General features: G+C 34.2%; 1 protein-coding gene and 1 pseudogene across 6 annotated transcripts in view; one reads left to right on the top strand and one right to left on the bottom strand.

The window, feature by feature from the left end:
- The first annotated feature begins 308 nt into the window (after positions 1-308).
- REPS1 (RALBP1 associated Eps domain containing 1) overlaps positions 309-24,406 on the top strand; it is an 87,400-nt gene continuing 63,302 nt past the window's right edge. For 5 of the 6 annotated variants that reach the window (XM_074309710.1, XM_074309711.1, XM_074309708.1 and 2 more), the window contains exon 1: positions 309-479. In XM_074309710.1, coding sequence (XP_074165811.1) covers positions 327-479 — 153 coding nt within the window. In that variant the 5' untranslated portion in view covers positions 309-326. The remainder of the gene's footprint in view (positions 480-24,406) is intronic. The other variant, XM_074309714.1, reaches the window with a different exon arrangement.
- On the bottom strand, positions 14,677-15,444 carry LOC141566813 (large ribosomal subunit protein uL10 pseudogene; annotated as a pseudogene).

Here is a 24,406-nt window from a genome sequence, read left to right on the forward strand (position 1 = left end):
AGGTGGGAGCGCCGGCGGCGGCACGCGGAGCCTCCTCTTCTTCTCCAGCCCTGTTGCTTGTGTCCCGGCCAGAGACGGTCGCGGCAACGGGGAAAGGGGAGGGGAAGACCGGAGCTTCGGCAGAACCGGCCCCGGCGTGCGTGCGTACTTGTGAGCCGGGCTAGGGCGGCGGTGTAGGGGGGCTGCCTGGCGCCCGGGCCACGTTCCGTCTTCCTACGACTGAATTCGAGGGGTTCCGGAGGGAAGCCGGGCCTGAGGGCCCCGCCGCCCCGGGGTCGCGGGGCGGGGCGGCGGCGAGGAGCAAGGGAGGGGGGGTGGGGAAGAAGATGGAGGGATTAACGCTGAGCGATGCGGAGCAGAAATACTACTCCGATCTCTTCTCCTACTGCGACATCGAGAGCACCAAGAAGGTGGCGTCCAACGGGAGGGTGGTGGAGTTGTTCCGGGCCGCGCAGCTCCCCAACGAGGTGGTCTTACAGGTAAGTGCATTCTCTTTCCCTCCCCCAAAAGGTCCTCCGGGGTGCGGGTCCGCCGGGCCGGGGCGGGAGTCTGGGAGGCCTCTGTAGTCCTGGGGCTTCTACCTGCCTGCCATAGGCACAAGGAAAAGACACCATTTCCGTAGGAGAACTGTGGATCTACGAGTTGAATCTTTGTAGCCCCGTCCGGGAAGGGGGACAGCAGGTGCCAATGGGTGGTGTCATACTTTTAAAGGAGCAAAAAAAAAAGAGGTAAAGGTTAGTTTCATAGAAATAGTTTGAAAGTGGCAGAATAAGTCTTACAAAACAAGTTTTCAAGTAATAGTGTTCACTTTTTATTATCTATGTACTTGTTTTGTATATGTTTTCATGTAAACGCTTCATGTTTACCATTATCTGTGTACTTATTTTGCCCCCATTTTCGATGGCAGGGACTCCTTAATTTTTATCATGGCACCATCAGCGGCAAGCTCAATGAGATTCTGGTACCTACTGTGTGCTCAAACACTTGAGTCAAACTGAATTATAACTTGCTGTAACCAACTAGATGCATTCTGCCAGTGAAAGAATTTCACTAGAAAGAGTTGTATAGTTAGAATTTGGGGTGCAAGATGTTGGGTAGCTAAGAGAACAGAAAATTAAAGTTATACGAACAGGTAGAAACTTTTAAAAATTACACTTTTCCCACCCCTCCACAACTTCCATCTCCATCCCTTCCATTTTCTATTAAAATGTCCTTCAAGAATTAAAAGAAAACTAGATTAGTCTATCCTTTGCATGCATGCATACATACTCGAAATGAAAAACATTTACTTAATTATGAAATTTTGCTCCTGAATTAACCCTATAAAGTAGGATAACATTTGAACTCTTCAGGTTCAAAAAATATGTTTTCTCTGTAGATTATGGACATTTTGCTCATCTTGAAGCCTCTGGTTAAAAATAGGCATTGGTTTCAAAAGCTGATTTTTTTTTTTTAAATCTCCTAGACTTTAAGAAAAATAACTGTAGTGTTTTTTAGTGATTAATCCAACATCCCTTTGATAAAAAGCATAACTAACTACTAAAGAGATCTTGCCTAAATAGGATATCTTTATTAGTTTTTTAACCTTTCATTTTTAAAATATTGAACTAAACCAGTTATTTGAATCACCTATATTTAGATTAGTGCATACACATAGTATTTAGTACTGTGATAAGCGTACGGCCTAGGAACTTGAAACTGGCTTTGAGTTTGTCACTTCAGTTAATCTCTTTGAATTTTGATGTCTTTGGTGGTAAAATGGGAATTTAACTAGTTTAGGCACTCCCATATTCAAAATTCTTCAAATCTATGAAAATATACTGAAACACCGGAAATTGTAGCTTCTTTGTAGATATAACAACTCTTTTGATAGCTTGTGTAAGCTATAGTTGTCTTGAATGAGTACTATCTGTTTATCTTATATATGTTAAATGGCTTCATTCAATCTTGAAGCAAAAAAAGTTTTGTGTCCTATGCATCAGATTTGGATGACAGCCAGGAATTGTGTCTTAATAGATAGAGTTGTCTATTGCTTTGTTAAAAGCATAATACATCTTCTGAATATGGATTTTTGGAATTAGACTTAGTAGAGTTCCTGTCTGAGCATGTTCATTACAGGTACAGGTATGGTTCTTTTTGTAGAAATTAGCATATTATTTTTAATACATTCCTTGTATTTATTTGAGAGCTAAAACTAGGATAGGAATTCTTTTAAAAAGTTTGTTGTTGTTGTTGTTGTTGTTGTTGTTTTTTAATTATGGATCCCATGGACAATTTGGTGAGATTTGGATTTCTTATAAGAGTGATTTTAGATGCGTAAAATAAAATTCATATATAATATTACAAAGGAAACCAATTATATCACAGTACAGTTAAAAGTACATAAAATTACAAAGGAATCAAATATATTGAAATTATCAAAATCTTAAAAATAAAAGTCACTCTTCATAGTAAGAAAATGCCTGCTTTAAGATATATTGGGAAAAAAAAGAGCTATGATAAATTTCTCCTCGGAGAGGACACAGAGACAATCTGGGTTTTCAGATTTAGGATATGTTGATAAGTAAAACGAATTAATTACTCTGTTTTCTTAAACTTTTTACATATATCCATATTATTTTAAAATTTAACTTTTATGAAATTTATTCAACTCAATTGCCTTATTATGTACAAGGATCTGGAAGTAAAAAGAAAAATTGAAATATCAAATTGAGTTTTAAAGGGCACCAGAAATTTCAAAGGTCAGAGGTGAGGAGTGGAAATGTTTGCAGCATGGGGAAATAGTTGCCTGTGCAAAGACTTGGAAGTAGGAAATGGAATGCTAAGTCTAGGAACAGATACTATTTGGTCAGAACATAGAATGCATGAAGAGTAATGTAAAATGAGGCTGAAGGTTTGTGTGAAGCCAGATTAGAAGGTCTTTAAATGCCAAAGCATGAAGCTCATATTTTTTCCTGGAAATAACAGGGAACTATTAAAGCCTCTTGTGAGCTGGTAGGTGTCTAACTAGATAGAAGTAGATAGAACAGAGAGAACAGGAGACTGATTCATCTTCCTCAGTTCAAAACTGCCTCAGACGTTTAACTAACTTTATGACGCTCGGGGTAAATCACTTACCTGTTTGCCTCAGTTTTTTCATCTGTAAAGTGAGCTGAAGAAGGAAATGACAAACTACTGCCATTATCTTTGCCAACAAAACCCCAAATGGGATCACAAAAAGTCACACAATTGAACACTTCTTGAGCAAATGAGTGATGAAGTCAAATCTGTGCTTCAGAATATCAATTTGCCAGCTTTGTGAAGTACTGTGGATTAGGAGGAGATTGGGAAGCTTAAAAAAAAAAAAAGAAAAGAAAAAAGAAAAGCAAGGCTAGAAGGAGGGTAATGTTGCACAAATAGAATTGACAATACTTGGTAAATTATTTGGAAAAGAGTGGTGGAAAGAATTATAAGTATTTTCAACAGAAATAGAAAGACGAAGGGATAGGGATAGGCGTAGAGATGAATTCACTTTTAGAAATGTGGATTTGAGTTGCCTATGATGCATCCTAATGGGAGTAACCAGCAGGGGATGCAAAGATCAGGGCTCAGAAAAAAGATGGTGTGTGTGTGTGTGTGTGTGTAGTTGTAGTAGTAGTAGTAGTAGTAGTAGTAGTAGTAGTAGTAGTAGTAGTAGTAGTAGTAGTAGTAGTAGTAGTAGTAGTAGTAGTAGTAGTAGTGTAGTAATAGTAGTAGTTACCTTTTTTAAATAGTGTGATTGAAGCTATGGCAGCTGATGAGATCACTGATTTAGAGAAAGAAGAGAGACCAGGATAACCTGCACGTTGGAGATATGGACTGGATGACCTTAGCAGAGGAGACTGAGAACTGGTCAGACTGATAGGAAAAAAATCAGAAGAGAGCAAGGACACAAAAATCTAAAAAAGAGAGACTCTCCAGGAGAGTGATAGAAAGTGTTAAATGCTGGAAGGAACTTTTTGTCTTGGTATCCTTAATATTTTGGACTTTATAGGCAATAGGCACTTAATGTTTGCTGACTTGAACTGTGGTACTCTTTAGAAATTGTCGACCTATTTCTATTGCCTTGAGTGAAGTGCAAAGAAAAATAAATAACAAAAGCAAGTCAGGATTGGCAACAAATTGGCAACTATTGGAAAACTCCCTGAAGCAGTACTTTAAAATACTAAATGCTACATTGCATGCTGAATGACTTAGAGGGAGCTTACTAAAAATTGGACTAATTCATAGCACATGGGGGAGCATGAGATATAGTTTAAATGAACTTTGTCCATTGGAGGGGGTGGGAGAATGTTTCAGATTTGGAGGAATACAATTGTTCCAAGTTGAAGGCACCTTGGAAAAGCTACTTTTTATAACCCTTACTTTCTAACTTTTATGTCTTTTCTCCAAATATTTTCATTTAGTAATATTTGATGTCCTACTTACGGCTTGTTGGCAATTATCATTGAGTTCTAAGGGATGGCAGATTATAATATACCTTTATAGTACAATGGAGGAGAAAAAATGCTGAGCTAAGATCTTACTCTAATTGCTATTATATAGATGTATGATCCTTGGCATATCACTTAACCTCTTTTTATGTTTCCGTTTCCTCTGGGCAAGTTGAAGAGGCAAGAATAGCATAATGAAACTAATATAAGGCAGTAGGTATATACTAAAAATACATTTGGAGGTTAAAGAAGGAAGAGGTCAGTATAGATTGGCATACTTAAAAAAGACATTCAAGAAATAGTATTTGAGCTGGACTATGTGGGACAGAGGAGGAAATAGATCAATAAATAAAAACAGGAATGAGTAAGTTAGCCTACTTAGAGCAGAAAATACCCCTTTGGGGAAGGATTGAGAAATTGTTGTATAAAGCAAGATTAGCATAGCTAAAGTTGATATAATATATATAAAGAAAGCTTTGTTATTTCCTTTGTACAAAAAAAAAAATGATGGGTGTAGTATTTTACAAAGGTTATTATAGCATTGTTATATAGGATGAATTAGAGAAGAGGAGAGACAGAGGGAAAGGTAAGACACCCACACACATACATACACAAGTTTGTAAGACTGGGTAGAGGAATACCACTTAGTAAATTAAGCAAACCTTGGACTAGTGTAGGGGTAGATGTAGAGATGATGAGGGATGTGATATGGCCATTTCAGGGAAGGTAAGAATACTGTGAGTCAGTAATGAGTTGAAAGATTCAAGCTTCAGTGACTGGGAGAATGATGATAATGAAAAATAGAGAAATTGAAAATAGTTGGCTTGAGGAAGAAGATACAAGCAATCCATGTTCAGTTTTAGATTTAATGAATTTTGAAGTCAAAGCATTTTCATTAACATTTTGTATGGAACTAGATCTATAAACTCCAATTCTAACATGTCCCTCAGTTCCCCTTATAAAACTTCTGCCTCCTTCACCAAAGTACAAATCTTTTTGCCAGATTTTTGTTTTGGGATTTGTTTGTTTGTTTTTTTTTTTTTTTTTTTTTTTTTTTTTTTTTTTTTAGTTGTTTGTTTCTTTTTATGTTCATTATACAGCTTAATTTTTTTTTTTTTTTTGGAGGCAGTTGGAGTTAAGTGACTTGCCCAGGGTCACACAGTTAGGAAGTGTTAAGTGTCTGAGGCCAGATTTGAATCTTGTAGAGCTGCCCCTCTACAGTTTAATTCTTTAATAATTTTATTATATAAGTAGTAACCCTCTTTATTTTCCTCTTCTAGTGTACCCTATTGTTCATAGGTTTCCCATACATGCTATTTCTTTCCACATCTTAATCTTAACTCAAACTTCTTATAATGGTGCCATTTATCATTGCATAGTGTTAGACACATTTTTACCTTTTTTGGCTCTTCCTTTTCTAATCTCCATGAAAACTATCATCTTTCTGTTATTCTTTTTCTATCATCAACTCTTACATTCAGACCATCATCTTTATAGCAAAAATCAAAATTATTATAAACCTAAAAGAATAAAAATGAGAAAAAAGATATTGCATGCTATTAGAACAATTTATTTTAACAAGTTATGTTGAAAATAGGAAATGGATGGGAATGAAAGAACATCTCTATTGTTTATAATAATTTTATATTGAAATTTAACCAGTTCAAATAATTTCCAGTAATGAGGAACAGAAAAAGCCTAGAAACTTTTTCAGTCAATAGACAGCTCATCTCTTTGTCAAGCAGAGATGGTAACTTGGACAAAACTAAAATATAAACTCTTTGATAAACTTCTCTTATGGAGAATAATGCTGAAAGATTATGAACAGTCTTATCTCTTAAAACATTGAAAAACCAGCAAAAATATAATGTTTAAAGCAAATTTGGCAAGAAATTTAACTAATAAAGTCATTCCAAAGACTTTAACGATAAAACTGGAAGAAAAACAAAAAATGTGAAAGATCTTTAAAATTTGTATGATTCTGTATATCAACAAGTCAATGAAACTATCACATTTTGATTCTATTATTACAGTCTAAGATAATGTTTCCTTGATAAATAAAGTACAATTGATACTGAAAAAAAAGACAAGAAAAATAAATGGATTGTGCCCAGTGTAAAATAAAGGAATTTTGTGCTGGAGATGATATAATATTAAACGCATTGAGAGAGGGGAGTCTCCAGGTTACTGAAAGGGAAGCAACTAAAAGTCTAGGGGAAAAGAAACAAACTCAAGGCTTCCCTTCCCTCTACTCCTGCTTATGCTCCACCCCACCCAACCAAAAAAAAAGTGAGCAGAAGACTTCAATAATATGTTTATTTTTCTATTCACATAATCTCTGTGGGTGAGAATAATCTATTCATGACTTGAGGACATCCTCATTGAGGATATCAAAAGGAAGCTAGCAGGCCTTAAATGAATACTTCAGTCAAGCACATCTTAACAATAAAGTAATTGACTGAAAGGTGTCGAGATCCTAAGCTCACACTGTATGAAACTTTTTGTTTCTTGATTCTGAAAAAAAAGCTTGATTTCGTGGAGCTGGTTTAAAATTTTTTCACCTAAGGAATGTCAAAATTATACAAAATAATTTGAAAGCTTTAGAACCAAGAACTTAATTTTACCCGATGGCTAATATCTAGTCAGAGTTAAAAAAGCAAAAAAGAGAGACACATTGCACAAAGGTATTGACCTCTGAAAAAGAATTCCTTTTAGATACAGAGATCCTTCTGATGCACCTGTTTGCATAGTATTGTGCTCTTGCTGCCCTGGAACTTTGGAAAGTGTTCTAAATGAGTTCTATAAGTATTCAAGAATTTGCCCTCATATAGCATTCTGGAATAACCAATTGTCTGAAGACTACCTAATGTCTCCACTATGACACAACATATGTATTGGACTGGGCCTGTCCATCAAGACAAAAGATAGAGATGACAGTAAGTAGGCCTAGAACTGAAAATAAGAAAGTAAGTGAAGTAGATTTGTTATGGAAGATTACAGTTTTTTTAAAAATGACTCTCACTTCCATTTAAAAAAACTACCATTAGTTTTCCAATGTTTCCTTCTGTTTTCAGAATAAACCTGAATTATTTTTGGTAACAAAAATTTCTTCTATGGACTTAAGCGTATTGGTAGCTGTTTTGAAACATATATTCTTAGAGAGAACTTCCTGGATCATACAAACTGCTATATATCAGTAAGAGTAGAAACCAGGTTCTGTTGATTTCAAGGCTGGCCTTCTGCACTATGCAACACTTTGCTTCTCTATAATTATGCAATTTGTTTCCACTGTTAAATGATAAACTCCCAAAAGGGATGTATTATATCTTCTACAACTTATTTTCCACAGTGTTTAGCATAAAGGTGGTCAGTAAATATTTGAGTGAATGAAAAAAATTTCAATGAGTCATATGGAATTTTAATGTTGGAGATTTTAAAAAGTCTTATCTGTGCTTTTTGGTTCTTATATCATACATTTCCAAATATTTTTTCCTACCCATACATTTTTCTTCTAACAAACAAAAAAACAACAAAGTTCTACAAAGTCAACTAACATTAACAATAAATGTAGCATTCATTGCTTGTAGTTCTTCACTTCTGTAAAGAAAGGAAAGTGTATTTTCTTGTTTTTTCTTGGAGTCAGGCTTTGTCATAATTGAGTAACATTGTTTCATTTTATTTTTCTATTAACATTGTTGTAGTGACTATTATATGTAGAATTGATGATAAAATAAGCAGTAAGGAGAATGAGAAAATTTCTTGTTCTCCTTAGAAATCGTTTTCTCATTCTCTTTACTGCTTATTTTATCATCAATTCATGAAAATGTTAGTTTCTCTGAATTTCTCACTTGTCTTTTCTTTTCCATTAATATACCATTATTTTTTGACTGTTAATTGATGGGGTACCCATTTTGTTTCTAGTTTTTTGCTTCAAAAAGCTGCTATTATGAATATTTTTATTATGTATGTGCAACCTTTTCTTTTAGTCTTTGGCCTCTTTTGAATTATATGTGTTCAGCTGTAGTATCATTGGAGATGAGAGCTCTCTGCAACCATCAACACGAACCACTGAGCACATGCCACCATTTAGCAAGTAAGCCCCTGAACTTCTGTAACTCCTCTCCCTCTGATTACCAGGACCTCCTATTATAGGAAGGTACAAGCCTTGTACAAATTTGATCTGGCAAAGAACTATGCAGCAGCTATAATCCTACATCTCCTTGTAACTACCTACCCTCCTCTCAAAGTTACAGCTCCTGAATACTGAAAACAGTTCTTTCTACCAACGTCTTGATATTATAAAATGGTTCAATATCATATACACAGTTATGGTTCACTGTCATATACATAGTTGTTTTGTATGTTCTTTAAATTCCTTAAGACCAGGGGCGATTTTCTGCCTTTAAAAAAAAAAATCCACTCTATTTAGCAAAGTGCCTGGCACCTAAATAGGTACTTATTAAATGTTTGTTTTTTTTTTAACTTGACATTAGAAAGTCTCGGAAATGACACTAAAACAGAGGGAACTTAATGTTAATATATTCCCGACTCCCTCAACTTAATAATATTTTATTTCTTTTCTAATTACATATAAAGATAGTTTTCAACAATCATTTTTCTAAGATTTTTGAATTCTGAATTTTTCTCCCTCCTTTTTCTCCCCTCTCCAAGATAATAATCTGATATGTTAGGCATGTACAAGTCCCATTGACATCTTAAACTCAGCATGTCTGAAATTGAATTTCTTTCTCTCTTATCAGTCTCTCCTCTTCCAAATTTCTCATTACTATTAAAGACATTATCATGCTTCCAGTCCTCCAAGTTCTTATTTATGACTACTTTCTCATCCTCTGTATTCAATTTTTTGCCAATGTCTGTCAGTTTTATCTTTGTAATACCTCTCATATATGGTTCCCTTCACTAATGTGACATTGTCACTGTCCAACATACCATTACCTCACTCCTGAGCTTCTGCAATAGTTTGCTGGTTGATGTGCCTATCGTAGAATCTCTCACTCTACTATTGTCCTTCTTTCATGGAACTGTCAGTGCCCTGTTTTGACCATTTAAAGCTCCTTTTTCCCCCTCCCCCATAAACTCCAATGGTTCTTCTCACCTCCAGGATTAAATATAAAATCATTTGGCATTCAAAGCCCTTCATAATCTGGCCTTCCATCTTTCCTTTCTTACACCTTCCACTCTTTCTTTCCACATATGGAGACATTCATTAACCTTCTTGCAATTCCTTATGAATGAAATACTCATGTCTTGCCTTAGAATTATGTTTAAAATTCTTTTCTTCCTAATCTCTATGTCCTGGTTTCCTTGTCTTCCTTTACATCTCAGCTAAAATTGCATATTCTATAAGAAGTCTTTCCCAATTCCCTTTTTGTCAGCTATTTCCAGTTTAGCATATATGACTTATTTGTACATAATTATTTTAAGCTTGTCACCTCCACTATTAAATTGTGAGATTCTTGAGACCAGAGATTGTCTTTTGCTTTATTTTATACCTTGGTCTTAGTCCTGGCACATATTAATTAGGCACTTGTTTATTGACCTGTAGCTATAACTTACATTTTTGTTAACTCTCCCATTAATATTAGTTCCTTGAGAGGAAGAACTATTTTTTTCCAATTTTTTAAAATTAATTTTATAATTATAACATTTTTTTGACAGTACATATGCATAGGTAATTTTTTTTTTTTTTTTTTTTTTTTTTTTTTTTACAACATTATCCCTTGTACTCCCTTCTGTTCGAATTTTTCCCCTCCTTCCCTCCACCCTCTCCCCTAGATGGCAGGCATTCCCATACATATTAAATATCTTATAGTATATCCTAGGTACAATATATATGTGCAGAACCGAATTTTGTTGTTGTTATTGTTGCAAAGGAAGAATTGTATTTGGAAGGTAAAAATAATCTGGGAAGAAAAACAAAAACAAAAAAATAATAATAATGCTCACAGTTTACACTCATTTCCCAGTGTTCCTTTTCTGGATGTAGCTGATTCTGCCCATCATTGATCAATTGGAATTGGATTAGCTCTTCCCTATGTTGAAGATATCCACTTCCATCAGAATACATCCTCATACAGTATCATTGTTGAAGTGTATAATGATTTCCTAGTTCTGCTCATTTCACTCAGCATCAGTAGATGTAAGTCTCTTCAAGCCTCTCTGTATTCCTCCTGTTGGTCATTTCTTACAGAACAATAATATTCCATAACATTCATATTCCATAATTTACCCAACCATTCTCCAATTGATGGGCATCCTTTCATCTTCCAGTTTCTAGCCACTACAAAAAGGGCTGCCACAAACATTTTGGCACATACAGGTCCCTTTCCCTTCTTTAGTATTTCCTTGGGATATAAGCCCAGTAGTATCACTGCTGGGTCAAAGGGTATGCACATTTTGATAACATTTTGGGCATAATTCCAGATTGCTCTCCAGAATGGTTAGATTCTTTCACAACTCCACCAACAATGCATCAGTGTCCCAGTTTTCCCACAGCCCCTCCACCCTTCATCATTATTTGTTCCTGTCATCTTAGCCAATCTGACAGGTGTGTAATGATATCTCAGAGTTGTCTTAATTTGCATTTCTCTGATCAATAATGATTTGGAACACTCTTTCATATGAGTGGAAATAGTTTTAATTTCATCATGTGAAAATTGTTCATATCCTTTGACCATTTATCAATTGGAGAATGGCTTGATTTTTTATAAATTAAAGTCAATTCTCTGTATATTTTGGAGATGAGGCCTTTATCAGAACCTTTACCTGTAAAAATGTTCTCCCAATTTGTTACTTCCCTTCTAACCTTGTTTGCATTAGTTTTGTTTGTGCAGAAACATTTTAATTTGGTGTAATCAAAATCAATAATGGTCTCTAGTTCTCCTTTGGCCACAAATTCCTTCCTCCTCCTCAAGACGGAGAGGTAAACTATCCTATGTTCCTCTAATTTATTTATGATTTTGTTCTTTATGCCTAAATCTTGGACCCATTTTGATCTTATCTTAGTATGTGGTGTTAAATGTGGGTCCATGCCTAGTTTTGCCATACTAATTTCCAGTTTGAGGAAGAACTATTTTAAGTATTAATTTGGTCAAAATTTATGAGTGGTCACTTTTTTTGTATAATTATAAATGATTTTATAAAATCTACAGTTTCACAATACTATTAATATGCTCGTTTTCTTGGAGATCCTTCAGCATTGACCATTTCTTTCTTTCTTTCTTTCTTTTTTTTTTTCTTTGACTTGCTAGTTAGCTGGATTTAAGAAGAGATCTCAGGATTGTTTTGATTTACATTTCTTTTGTTAGTAGTGATCTGGAACACTTTCACATAATTATTGATAGTTTATAGTTCTTATTTTAAGAACTGTTCTTTTTCTTTGTCCAGCTATATAGTTAGGAATAGTTCTTGGTTTTTGGAAGTATAGTTACTACAACTGAAAGTTTAATCCTCTAATTTTTGTTTTAAATTGATATTTTTCTTACTAAAATTCACTGTAATCACTATCTTGTGCCATATATTATTCTAGTGAGTTTTTGGATTTTATTAAAATTTTGATCATTTGCTAATCAGTGATGAAAGGATTATCTTTTTAATCTTCACCTTAAGATGACCCAAAGAATGGTGAATCTTTCAAATGATTTTTGGGTAAGTTTCTAGCACTTATGAAACTACATTTAAAATTCTTGGGACACTCTATGTTTATTTAATTCCCCATATATTTGGATATGAAGTATTTATCTGAAATGCAAAGATTTTTCTCTATCAACTTTCTTTTTTTTTTTTTTTTTTATCTTGGCTATAAGTTGATTTTATTTCTGCAGAAGCTTTTCACTTTTATTCAATTGAAACTTTTGTCTTTTTTGATTTCTAGCATTTATGCAAGTATTCTTTGTCTAGTCATAATTATGAAAGATACCTCGACCCATCCATTTTCCTCCAATTTTTAAAAAAGAGTTACCTTTTATATTTGGATTGCTGCATATCTATTTGAAATTTAATATGATGATGGTCTGAATTTTTTTTTTCTCCAAACAAGTTTTCCCAATAGTTAATTGGAGCCCTTTGTAATATTATTAAAAGTCTAGTGATATTTAATTCTTGTATTTATACTTTTTATATTTTATTTCCTTTGAAATTGTATTTTGTTACTTGCAAATGTATTTTCTTTTTGATTTTCCCCTTGGTAATTTGATTTTTGTAGCACTAAATCTGAAACTTAAATTTAGGTAGTATTTTTATCATATTAACACAGTCTAGTCATGAACAGTGAATATGTCTTTACTTTTTCTTGGTGTTTTAAAATCTTTTTTTTTTTTTTTAATGTCTTGAGTCTTGGCATATTGTATCTGAGATATATATGCATTATTAGTGATTTGGGATTTCTCATATCCTTCTGGTTTTCATCATTGCTATATAAAAATATTAATATTTTTATGTATTTACTTCTTATTCTGATAACTTCACTGAAGTTATTGTCTCTGTCTTTGTTTTTCTTGGACTTTACAAATAATCTTGTCTGCAAATAATAATAATTTGTTTTTTTTTTTATGTGTTTGCCTTTAATGTCTTTCACATGTCTTATAATTAACAATTATAATTCTAGTCAAATAATAATGGGAAAAGGGGCACCTTTGTTTTAAAACCCTATATTTATTGGGAAATTTGTCAGTATTTCTCCATTATAAATAATATAGGGTTTTGAACATGTGTTTGCTGGCACATTATCCTATTAAATAACAAGATTTTTATGCCAGTATTTTTTGGAGTTGTTAGTGTAATTCATTGTATTTTGTCAAAAGCCTTTTCTGTATCTGTTAATATGACTTTTAATGTAGTCATTAGTTATTTTTCTGATGTTGACCATCTTTGCAGCACTGTTATAAATTTGTTAAATAACAGTTTTTTAGGGATTATGATAATATATTTTGGTAAACTCCTTGAAAGAATATTATTTACATTTTTTATCACTATCCATTTGTAATATTTGACTATAGTTCTTGGTTTTTTTGTGCTTTATCTCTCCTTAGTTGAGATAGCAGGATTGTGTTTATCTCAAAAGTATTTGGGAGATAACTTTCTCTTTTAATTGAAGACAATTTGTGTAGCATATGTATTAATTGCCCTTTAAGAGACAAGGAGAGGAATAGGAACTAGACCTACAATTTCACTTGGTAAAGGGAATTCCCAGGTCAATAAATCTCTCTTTCTGATGTAGGTAAATACCATCGTTGCAACTGAAAAGTCTTATGAGAGTTTCCTAGAGCACTGAAATGTTAAGTCACTTGGCTACATTCAGTACATATTGATAAATCCAAAAATGCGTGGGTTTTCTTAGTCTTGTAAACTTACTATTTTCTTTTTTAAAAAATTCTGGTAATTAGCCAATTTGATTAGGTTAGCTGAACCATTTAATTTCTTTGATTTACATTTTCAGAAACTCAGCTTTTGAGTTTTGTTGAAAAGTGTGAAAAAAGTTTGACAAACTCTGATATATATCAGGCTGAAGGGAGATGGCCCTGGATGCAATAGACCTTGGCCTTTTTAGCTAAGGTTTCAATTTGATTGAGGCAATTCCCAGTCAGTGATTAAGACCAAGTAGGAACTAAGGCTTTTTCTAACTAGTTTTTAAAAATATATATATTTGTTTTTAAAAAAAATTTTTTTTAAATTTGTTTAAAAAAAAAAAAGTTATTTGGGAGGAGGGAAAGACTCTCAAGGTTTCTGGCCAAAACAGAAACAATCAAAAACTTTTCATGAACTGATGTAGTGAAATGAGCAGAATTGTGAGAACAATTTATACAAAAGCAGCATTGTAAAGATAGATTGGAAAAATTTAAGAATTCTAATCAACATAGTGACCAACTAGATTTTTGATGGTGAAGCATGCTACTTATTTCCTTATAGAGAAATGATGGGATAAGAGTCTATAGTATGATATAGACTTTTGGGAAAGAACTTATATGGAAATTTTGACTTGCATATTTGTTCTGCCTTAGACTCTCCTCACCCCCACCTCCACCCCTTGGAAAGTTCCTGGAATGTTAGAGGTTGCCCTTCAGGCATTTGATGGTAAATGCAAATATCCCTCCTTTCCTTTCTTCTTTTAATAAGCATTTTTAATTTCTTTGTTCTACAAATAAACAGGTTGAACTATTATCTCCTCTGGGAAACCAAATCCCATATTTTCACCAGGCTATTCTTGCTACAGCAGCATGGACATGGCACATGCTAGGGGCTCAGCCAGAAAGGCCTTCACCTTTTCAGCAAGTGGGAAGGTATACTCAGTCTCCAAAGCTATAGCCAAGACTCACTTTTACCCATTGATGAACTACTGTGGTGTGGATGGAATAGTTGAGTAGTCAGTCTGCAGATAACCTCTAAGAACCCAAGGTGCAAAGTTTCCTCCTTGATTTCTGGCACTTCAGGGTTGTAGATGCTGCCATTGTCAAAGACCTGTTGAGTGATCAGCCCAAAAGAGTACAGGGAGATTTCAGCATGTTCAACAACATGGCCTTGCTGACACCCACTTTGTCTCATCTTAATCAGCTGCACATCACTTAAGGTTTCAGTGATATCCCTGGAAGACTACTACTTGGTACCTAGACCTGTGTTCTGGGGTAGCTCTCTATCATTACATAGGGCAATGGCACTGACATGGGCAGCAGCTGGCATTTTATTGATCAGAAGCATATCCCTAATCTCAGTGAGATTTTTTTTCTTAACAAACATAAAACCCATATTCCCCCGCATATGAGGCAGTAGTTTTTCATGGCAGAGTTGTTCTCCACATGCCCATGAAAGTGTTTTTTCCCATTAGCGCTATGACCTTCCCATAGAAGGTCATTCAGATCTGCTTCTTGGAACCCACATTGTCTGCTTTCACAATGAAGCAATTTGGATAATCATCCAAAAGTTGAATGATTTTGAGGAAATTACTGGATTTTCAGATAGTCCTATCTTCTTTGGGCATCTTGAAAGTGCTTGATGGATTGACACATCTGGCTTAAAGATGATGTCACTCACAAGAGGATGCCTTGGGGAGAGAGAGCCCTAGTTTTTTGATACATAGTAGTCTACATGCCTTTTTACTGGCTGCTCTTATAATCTGAAATATATTTCTTCCTCACCTCTACCTCTTAAAACTCCCTTTTCCAAGTCAAGGCTTTTTTTTTTTTTTTTTTTTTTTTTTTTTTTTTTAAGCCACCACCTCTTCCCCCCAGATGCAGGTGTCTCCTTCAACTTATTTTGTTTTTCTTTATTTGTGCACATGTTGTTCCTCCCTATAGAAGATAAAATTCCCCAAGAGTAGACTGTTTTACATTTCTCTTTGTATCCCTATCACTTAGAGAGCCATTAATAAATTGACCTTGAAATTCATCTAGTTTAACCTTCCCTTGTTACTGGTGGACAAAACTGAAAAGGACACATAGGCAGCAGGTCGGTTTAAACTCACATCCTTTGATTTCATATCTAGTGTTTGTGTTACACTGGCTTTTTCTTCAGCCTATTATGATGATCACGTATTTTTCTGAGATAGAAATGTGAATATTATAGGAGGATCTAAATGTTGTTTATTTAATAAGAATGTCAGTGTTTGTTAGTATGTTTGGAAAGTTATACTCTATATACTGCAAATTCTTCTATTATCCCTTGCTCCTTCAGGGGTTTTTTGTAGCCATAGGAAGTTCACTGTTCAATCTTGATAATTTTCACATGTTCCCTACATTGGTGGTTCTTTATGGCTATAAAGATCCATCAACAAATGATAAAGAGTGTAGTGTTGAGAAGTAGAAGTGCAACATATGGTGTTGCTGATTTCAATCAGGTATGCACAATTTAGTAACTTTTTGGATATAGTTTGAAGTTTGAAGTGACTGGACCAATTTGCAGCTCAATATTGGTACATTGGTGTTCATGTTTTCCTCTAGCCCTTTGAACATTGGTAATTTTCCTCTTGTCATTGTTATGATTTTAGCAATTAAGAGATTTTTGGCTCTGTGAGAGGAAAAAAGGTTGATATATAGACAATATAAAACAAAATGTAGCAATAAAATTTATTTTTAATAAAGCAATAATTGGTAAGTTAGAGAGAGCATAGAGGGCATGATTATGAAATTTGCAAATAACTTGAAGCTAAATGAATATAAAAAGTAACTTGACAAGGGAGAATAATAAGTCAGATCCAGTAAGATGAAAGTAAATATTAGGAATTACTCTGATATTACTAGTTTCATAAGTACAGGAATGAAATGTTGTCATAATAACTGTTTTTTTTTTTTTTTTTAACAAGCATAAAGTGCAAAAGACATAGCTAAAGATAAATGAAGAATATTTGGAAGTTTGAATGGCTTGCAAAATTAGGACTAAAACAGAGTAATGTGAAAGGCTGATGTAATTTAATATTAGAGATATTCTGATGATAATCTAACATTGTATTAATGAAAAGTGACCAGAAGAAGGAGGATGAGATTCCTGTAGTACTCTGCCCTGGTCAGATAGTATAGGAAATATTATATGAAGACTGAAATGACAAGAACCAGAAGAAGTTTGTATATGCAGTAAGTAGAATAATGTAGAGAAAAGCAACTTGTATGTACAGTAACTAGAACAATGTAGTCAAAAGCACTTTGGAAGATTTGATCTGATCTAATCACTGCAATGATCTTCATAATTACAGAGTATTGATGTCAAAACATATTACTTATTTACTGCATAAAGTGAAGCAATCAATAGGGAGAGTGTGAGGCATGCATTTTTGGACTCCATTAATGTGGAAATTTTTTTGTCTCTGAATATTTACAATTATGGTTTTTCTTTATTTCTTTTTTTTCCCCCAAGTTCAAACACTTGTTATGTGAAGATTGCTATTCTGGATACTGGGAAAAGATTCCATTTTCCAAGAAACTTCTTAGTATGCAAATGACAACACAATTTTATATATATATATAAGATGTTCAGTGATTTCCATACAAGTGAACCCTTTTTCTCAAGTCATCTTTAATAAAATAGCACTCCTTCCTCCACCTCTTGTCATATAATTAACACTATCTGCAGTTAACTGAGTGAACAGGTCACTCCTTTAATGAATGACCCATTACTAGGCATTGCTGTCATTTATGTTAAGTAGTTTTCTGCAGAGGATTACTTGATTACTTCATTGAGGTCCCTGTGAGGAAAAGTCATGGTTGAAATTTTGCTAAGTGCCAGTATGTTAAAACTAAGATTCATTAGAATATCTCTAAACCACATTCAGTATCTGACTAAAGGTACATGTTCAGTCACATTTTCATCCATGTATTTCTGCATGGAACAAGTTTCACATAGTATGACTTAAGCCTACCAAAAGCATATGTGACTGTAAAGTTCTGATTGTCTCTCCTTCTCTGGGAGGAGGTTTCTTTTCTGTATAATCCTTTTCTCTGTGAGCAGGTTTCTTGGGAGGCTTCTCAAGCCTTCCACCCAGAGCGAAGGTAGAATCTCAAATCCTCTTCTTCCTGAATCCTGGCTCTGAATCTTCTTGAGCTTCCCTGAAGTTCTCCCAGGAAGTCTTGTTCTTTTCCCAGTCTAGACTGCTCTTCAGACTCAATGTTGCCTCTTTTTATCCTCCCAGAGAATGGGCTTGTGGGTACTGCAGGGGCTTGTGGGAACTACTTAGAACCAATGAATTTGCTTGTTTGAACTAAAGGTGTGAACTCTGAGCTAGAGAATTGTTAAGTACCAACTTAGCATTTAGTAAGAACCTAACATATGACCAAAGAATACTGTTACTTCAATATTTTTATTATGAAAATGCAAGGATCGATTGGCTCTTTTTTTCCTTTTTTTCCTTATGTACCAATTGAAAGTGCTTACATCTCTTAATGGTTAATCTTAGATATACAGTTGGACTCATTACATTTAGGCCTCAGTATATTCTTTGTACTCTTGGCCTTTTTTCTCCCTGGAAAATTTGGGAAATTGTTTTAGATCCCGCTAAGAATAGATAAGTCATTCACAGCTGATCATTGTACAATATTGTTGTTGCTGTACACACTGTTCTCCTGGTTCAGCTCACTTTGTATCTGTTCATGTGAATCTTTTCAAAGCATTCTGCTTTGTCATTTCTTGTAGCACAGTAGTGTTCCATCTCAATTATATACCACAACTTGTTCAACCATTCCCCAATTCACGAGCATCAATTTCCAGTGTCCTGTTCTCTCAATTTCCAATTCTTAGCTACCACAAAAAGAACTGCTATATTTTTGTACCTGTAGGTTCTTTTTTTTTTTTTTTTTTTTTTAATCTCTTTGGGTTTAGTTGCAATAGTGGTATTACTGGATCAAAGCATATGCACAGTTTTATAGTCCTTTTAGAAAGGATCTTCTAACATATTTTATGCTTTTATAGAAATAAGTAACCATCAGCTAAACATTCAAGATAGAATAGTAACTCTATTGCCTTATCTCAACTACTCTGTTTTTTAACCTTTGCCACTGAAGACTTTCTCTGGTATATTGAGACTGTCTCAAAAATTTGTTTTCATTGACTATTTGTATATCTGTTTATACTGAGCAATCAAGGATTATGATTGTTTATCTGATTCATGGGTCAATATGGTCTTAGTAATCTTCTAAATGGATACTTATTATATATGTGTGTATGTGGGACCTTGATTACCTCACTTAACTGCCATTTGTGAAATAAGAAAAATAATAATCACCTCACAAGGATGGTAGTGAGAAACAAATGAGATAAAATTTGTAAAACATTTAGTAGTGTCTACCATGTAACAGGCACTTAATGTTCCCTCTCCTAACCCTCTAGTTTTATTTTACATTTTAATATTATTTAAATCTAAGTAAAAAAAAAATGGAAGAAAAGCCCTCCTCCCTTCTTTCCCCCCCAAAAAAAAGGAAACCATTTTAAGGGGGGTTGTGATAGTTTTTTGTTTTTGTTTACTATCAAAGGTGAATAAAACTAACACCCTTTTTTGCACTATATTTCTGGATATTCTGCTGGAAAGGGTAGGGATAATGAGAAGGGGGATCACCAGGGTCCTGAAACTGGTCCAAATGCAGGGAGGGAGCAGATAACTTTTGGAGGATGTACAATTTTCAGGGAATGATTCTAAGAGAATGGAAGGGCAGAGGGAGGAGATGCTAATGTTTTTAAAAAGTATCTCAAACCTTAGTATTTTAAGTCAGTAACTACTAACTCATATTCATGGTTATATACAATTTTCTGATTATATACATAAATCAGATTCTTAGTGAGGATAATAGAAGGGAATACATAGGCTTTTGCAAATAGTATTCTACTTTACAATCTCAGTTGAGTGATAGGTATATTGATGACAAAATCCCACTGTTTTCCATTTGCTATTTACTAAAAAAATTGATTTGTTAGAGGAAAAATAACTTTTAAGACTCTTCCAGTAAAGGCTGTACTTTATTTATTTATTTATACACATATATACATGCACACACACACATATACTTCAGTAGTTATACACTGATATTAAGCGGGAGGAAAAGTACAATGTATAGTTTAAAGTTATGGAATACTAAGGCTCACCCAAATAACAATAGGTTGCAATGTGTGTGGTGCAAAATATTTTAAACAACTAATTGTGCAGAAAAAGTATCATTTACATTGTCATCAGGGAAATGTATTACTGGGGGAAAATGATGAATCAGACTCATAGTGAGAACAAGAGGCAGCTAATGGACAAGCAGTGTATATCTTTGTATCCATGCAATTTCATGAGATTCTAAGAAAAGTCCTTAACATTTTGGGGAGTGAATTCATGAGAGGGACACAAATATCCTCATTTACATAATCTTCTAAGTTTCTGGGTAAAGCTTTAATATATAGGAAAGAGAACTTAGTTTATTCTTTTTTGTCTTTAATGTAGGCAGGACCAGTTGAAGTTATTCCTTAACTGTTTTGGATGTTGATGAGCAAGTCCAACAATACACATAATTATTATTGACCTCTCCAGCCAATGTTAACAGTTGGTAAGAAGTAGCTGATACAGGTCAGGTCCTGTAAGCATTTCTCATAAAACATTTAAGAAGCCCTAATGTAGGCCAAACCCTTCACTTTACATAGAAAACTGAGTCTCAAGGAGGTGAAGAACATTTATGCTTGGAGCAGACTTTCTGTCTTAACCTAGTTCTTATTCTTGAGAATTGCAATCTACATTAAGGAGAAAAAAAATAATTGATCTACTCTGTTTTTGACATGAGATTGCTTTACAAAGTACATTGCCTGAAAATAAAAATCCATATCTACCCATCAATCCATTATATTTTACTCACATTACCTTAGTTTACAGTTTATAAATTTAGCACCCAAGGCCTATGTCTTTATTTACCAGTCACCCACAGGCATGGGTCTTACTTTAAATGTCACACCACTCGTAATTTTGCCACTACCATAATTCTACACTCTGAAATTTCCCTTTCTGGTCCTATCCTTCCAGTTGTCCTTCTTCCTAAATTTTTTCCCTCTTATCACCTCAACTTCTAGTCCATCTACACCTCCATGTTCTACAAGTTCTTTATCAGCTCTGCATTGGCTTAACTTTTCTTCCTTTATAATCTTGGCCCTATAAAAGTCCAGGGCAAAAATATATTCTCATGTACTCTTGAGTCCCTTGTCCTATCACCATTCATCTGTTACCAAATTCAAAGACCGTGTTTGAAAACATCTCAGGAACATTTTGAACTAGAGAACATATAGTGAACAGGATTACTAAACTAATAGGTGGAGGAAAGTGCTATGGATACATATAGTTTTACCTAGATTTTAACAAAGATTTTTGATAAAGTATTGCATACTATTCATGTGGAGAAGATGAAGAAATATGAATTGGGCAATTGTAGATGAGAGACTAGTAAATGATTCAGTATCAGTACAAGAAGGAGGTATGCAGTTCTTCAGAGATCTGTGCTTGTCCCTCTACTATTTAACATTTTTATCAAGTGACCTGGATAAAAGCACAGATAGTATTCTCATCTTTGCACTTGACACAAAAACTCAGGGATAGTTTAACAAATTGGATAATAGGAACTAAAAGAAACTTGACAGGTTAGAACATTGAATCTAGTAAAATTGAACAAGATTGTGTGATGTTCAACTATGATAGACTTTGCTCTTCTCAGCAATATAGGGATCCAAGACAATTCCAATAGACTTTGAATAGAAAATGTCATCCACATCCAGAGAAAAGAACTATGGGAATCTAGAGCATTGAATCTAGAACAGTATTTCAACTGTAGGAATGAATTTTAAGTCTTACACTTGAATACAAAAGGCCTATCATAAGCATATGATGTAGAAAATAGAAAACACTGGTAGATAGAAGCTATGTAAAACATGGAAGATTTTACAGAGTTCAGAAATAGCAAGTTGATGATCTTGTTGTATTCTGCCTAAGTCAGACCACAACACTTTGTGTTGTGTTTTGGTGTTCACAGTGACTTAAAAAGAATATTGATAAGCTGGAGAGTGTTCAGAGGTGGGTAACCAAGATAGTTAATGATCAGTTGTCCTGGAGCTTAACTGAATTATATCTATTGTACACTATTTCCTTTGCTTCATTAAAGCATTGTGGGGGGTGGGATATCTTTTTTTTTTTTTTTTTAAGGGTTAAAAATGTATTTATTAAGTATTTACTATATACAGGGCACCATATAGGGCCCTGGCAGTACAAATAGAAATGAAAAGAAATAGTCAGTGCCTTCCAGGAACTGACTTTTTTTTTTTTTTTTTTTTTTTTTTTTTTTTTTAATAATATGATCCCATGTATTCATTTTTCCAAATTATCCCCCCCCTCCCTCCACTCCCTCCCCCCATGACAGGCAATCCCATACATTTTACATGTGTTACAATATAACCTAGATACAATATATGTGTGTAAATACCATTTTCTTGTTGCACATTATGTATTAGCTTCCGAAGGTATAAGTAACCTGGGTAGATAGACAGTAGTGCTAACAATTTACATTCACTTCCCAGTGTTCCTTCTCTGGGTGTAGTTATTTCTGTCCATCATTGATCAACTGGAAGTGAGTTGGATCTTCTTTATGTTGAAGATAGGGGATGGGATATCTTAAGAGATACTTCAGATTTCATATTTGTGGTTTGGGGTTTCGAATTTTCAGATAGGAGCTTGTCATCTGTGACACCCATGCACTAAATAATTTTGAGATAATGTGGCCAAGGTCCATTCTAGCTAGGAAAAATATGAAATAAACTTTTTGGTTTATTACAATTCTATATCTGTGATACTTTAGAAAATACTGTGGGTAGGAGAGGATTTTAACAGTTGCCACCCACAGGTCTCTCACTCCACCAAGAAGTTGCTATGTTATGAGATGGCCTGGCTAAGCAGTGATGTAGCCTGGGAAACCCTGGGAACATTCTCCAGGGCCTTGGACTCCTAGCAACTTATTGAATGCTTAGTGGGGGAGGGCTTCAAAGCAATTTTCCCTTACTAGCTTTTCTAATGTTTTCCTGGTGTTTCCCAGGGTTGGCCACATACAAAAACATTGATTCCATCATTTAAAATTCATTTCTTCCATTATAGAATGATTTAAGATGTAAATAAAATGTAGCCCACAAGGTAGGAACAGAGATAAAGTAGTGCATTTTGTATCAATACAATCAGCCAAACACTTTAAAGTGTGCTAGGAAACTAAATTCACATCATGCCAGTTAAATTCATCTTATAGAGTATCAAAACTTAATGCCTTAGAAACCTGAAAAAAAATGTAAATGTGCCAGTTTGATGCAAATAGATAGAAATAGAAGGATAACATGGGGTAGAGGCATTTTCTTTTTTTGAATGGAACATATCTAGGAACATGTATTAACACCTCAGCAGTGTTAGATTGGTGAAAAGAATTTGTGAATAAAAGATAGTTACCATAAAAACATAATAGCTTAATTGTATGTCCCATCTTTAGTCATTAAATTATTGTGTCACCTTCCTTCCTTTAACCCTGAATTAATGTTCCATTACCTCCTTTAAAAAAAAAAAAAAAAAAATCTGGTTTCCTGACTTTTCTTTAGTTGTCTTTTCTGTTATAGCAGATTAGTGTGTGCCCTTTAGTGGCAGAGACAGTAATTTTTGGCCCTCAGCAGATTTTTTTTTTTAATTTAAGTATTCACAGATACTTACTTGATATAAATATTTGCTGCTAGAGGAGTTTTTCTTTTCATATCTTACCTTGATACTGACATTTGGATTTTTATAGTTTTAGGCAAATATAATTTGATTCAATTTTTATTTCACTACTATCCTTTCTTATGAAACTCTTCCTGCATATGACATGATATTTGATGTTTGGGAATAGAGGAGAGTAGAAGATTATGGAATTTCAGGAAGAGACAGTACAAATTTAATTAGTAATATAAAAACAGAGGGGTTTTGCCTGAGATATAATATCAGATAATCTCTTCCACCTCAGGATCCTCCTGGCCACCAAAAACAAGCTATGACCCTACCTTCTGCTACTTCAATCACCTGAGAGATTTCCATGTGAAAAGATATATCATTTTCAGAGACAGTTTTCTCAGAATTTGGGGGGCAATTAAATCTAGGAGCTTTTTTATATTTGGTACTCTTTGCCTTATCATCTAATAGTCACAGTTCTGCTTCCATTCTTTTAATCCCTATGATTCAGAACAGTTGTTTTACTTCATCTAAAGACTTTCCCAACCTTGCTGTTCTCATCCCTAATTAGTTCCATGCTGTCTCTTGTTTTTATATTCCTGTGCCTTCCCAGATTTTTCTTTATTCTATTTGAAATTCATAATCTATTGTTAATAAATTTCCTGCCATTTGTGATTGCTTAAACTTCTTCCCTTTTTAGTGTTCACAGAAATATGACATTCTGAAGAAATTTCATCCCTAAATATGCTCTTCAGTCTGGCTACTTTTTTGT

Source organism: Sminthopsis crassicaudata, chromosome 4 (genome assembly GCF_048593235.1).
Source record: "Sminthopsis crassicaudata isolate SCR6 chromosome 4, ASM4859323v1, whole genome shotgun sequence".
Lineage (NCBI taxonomy): Eukaryota > Metazoa > Chordata > Mammalia > Dasyuromorphia > Dasyuridae > Sminthopsis > Sminthopsis crassicaudata.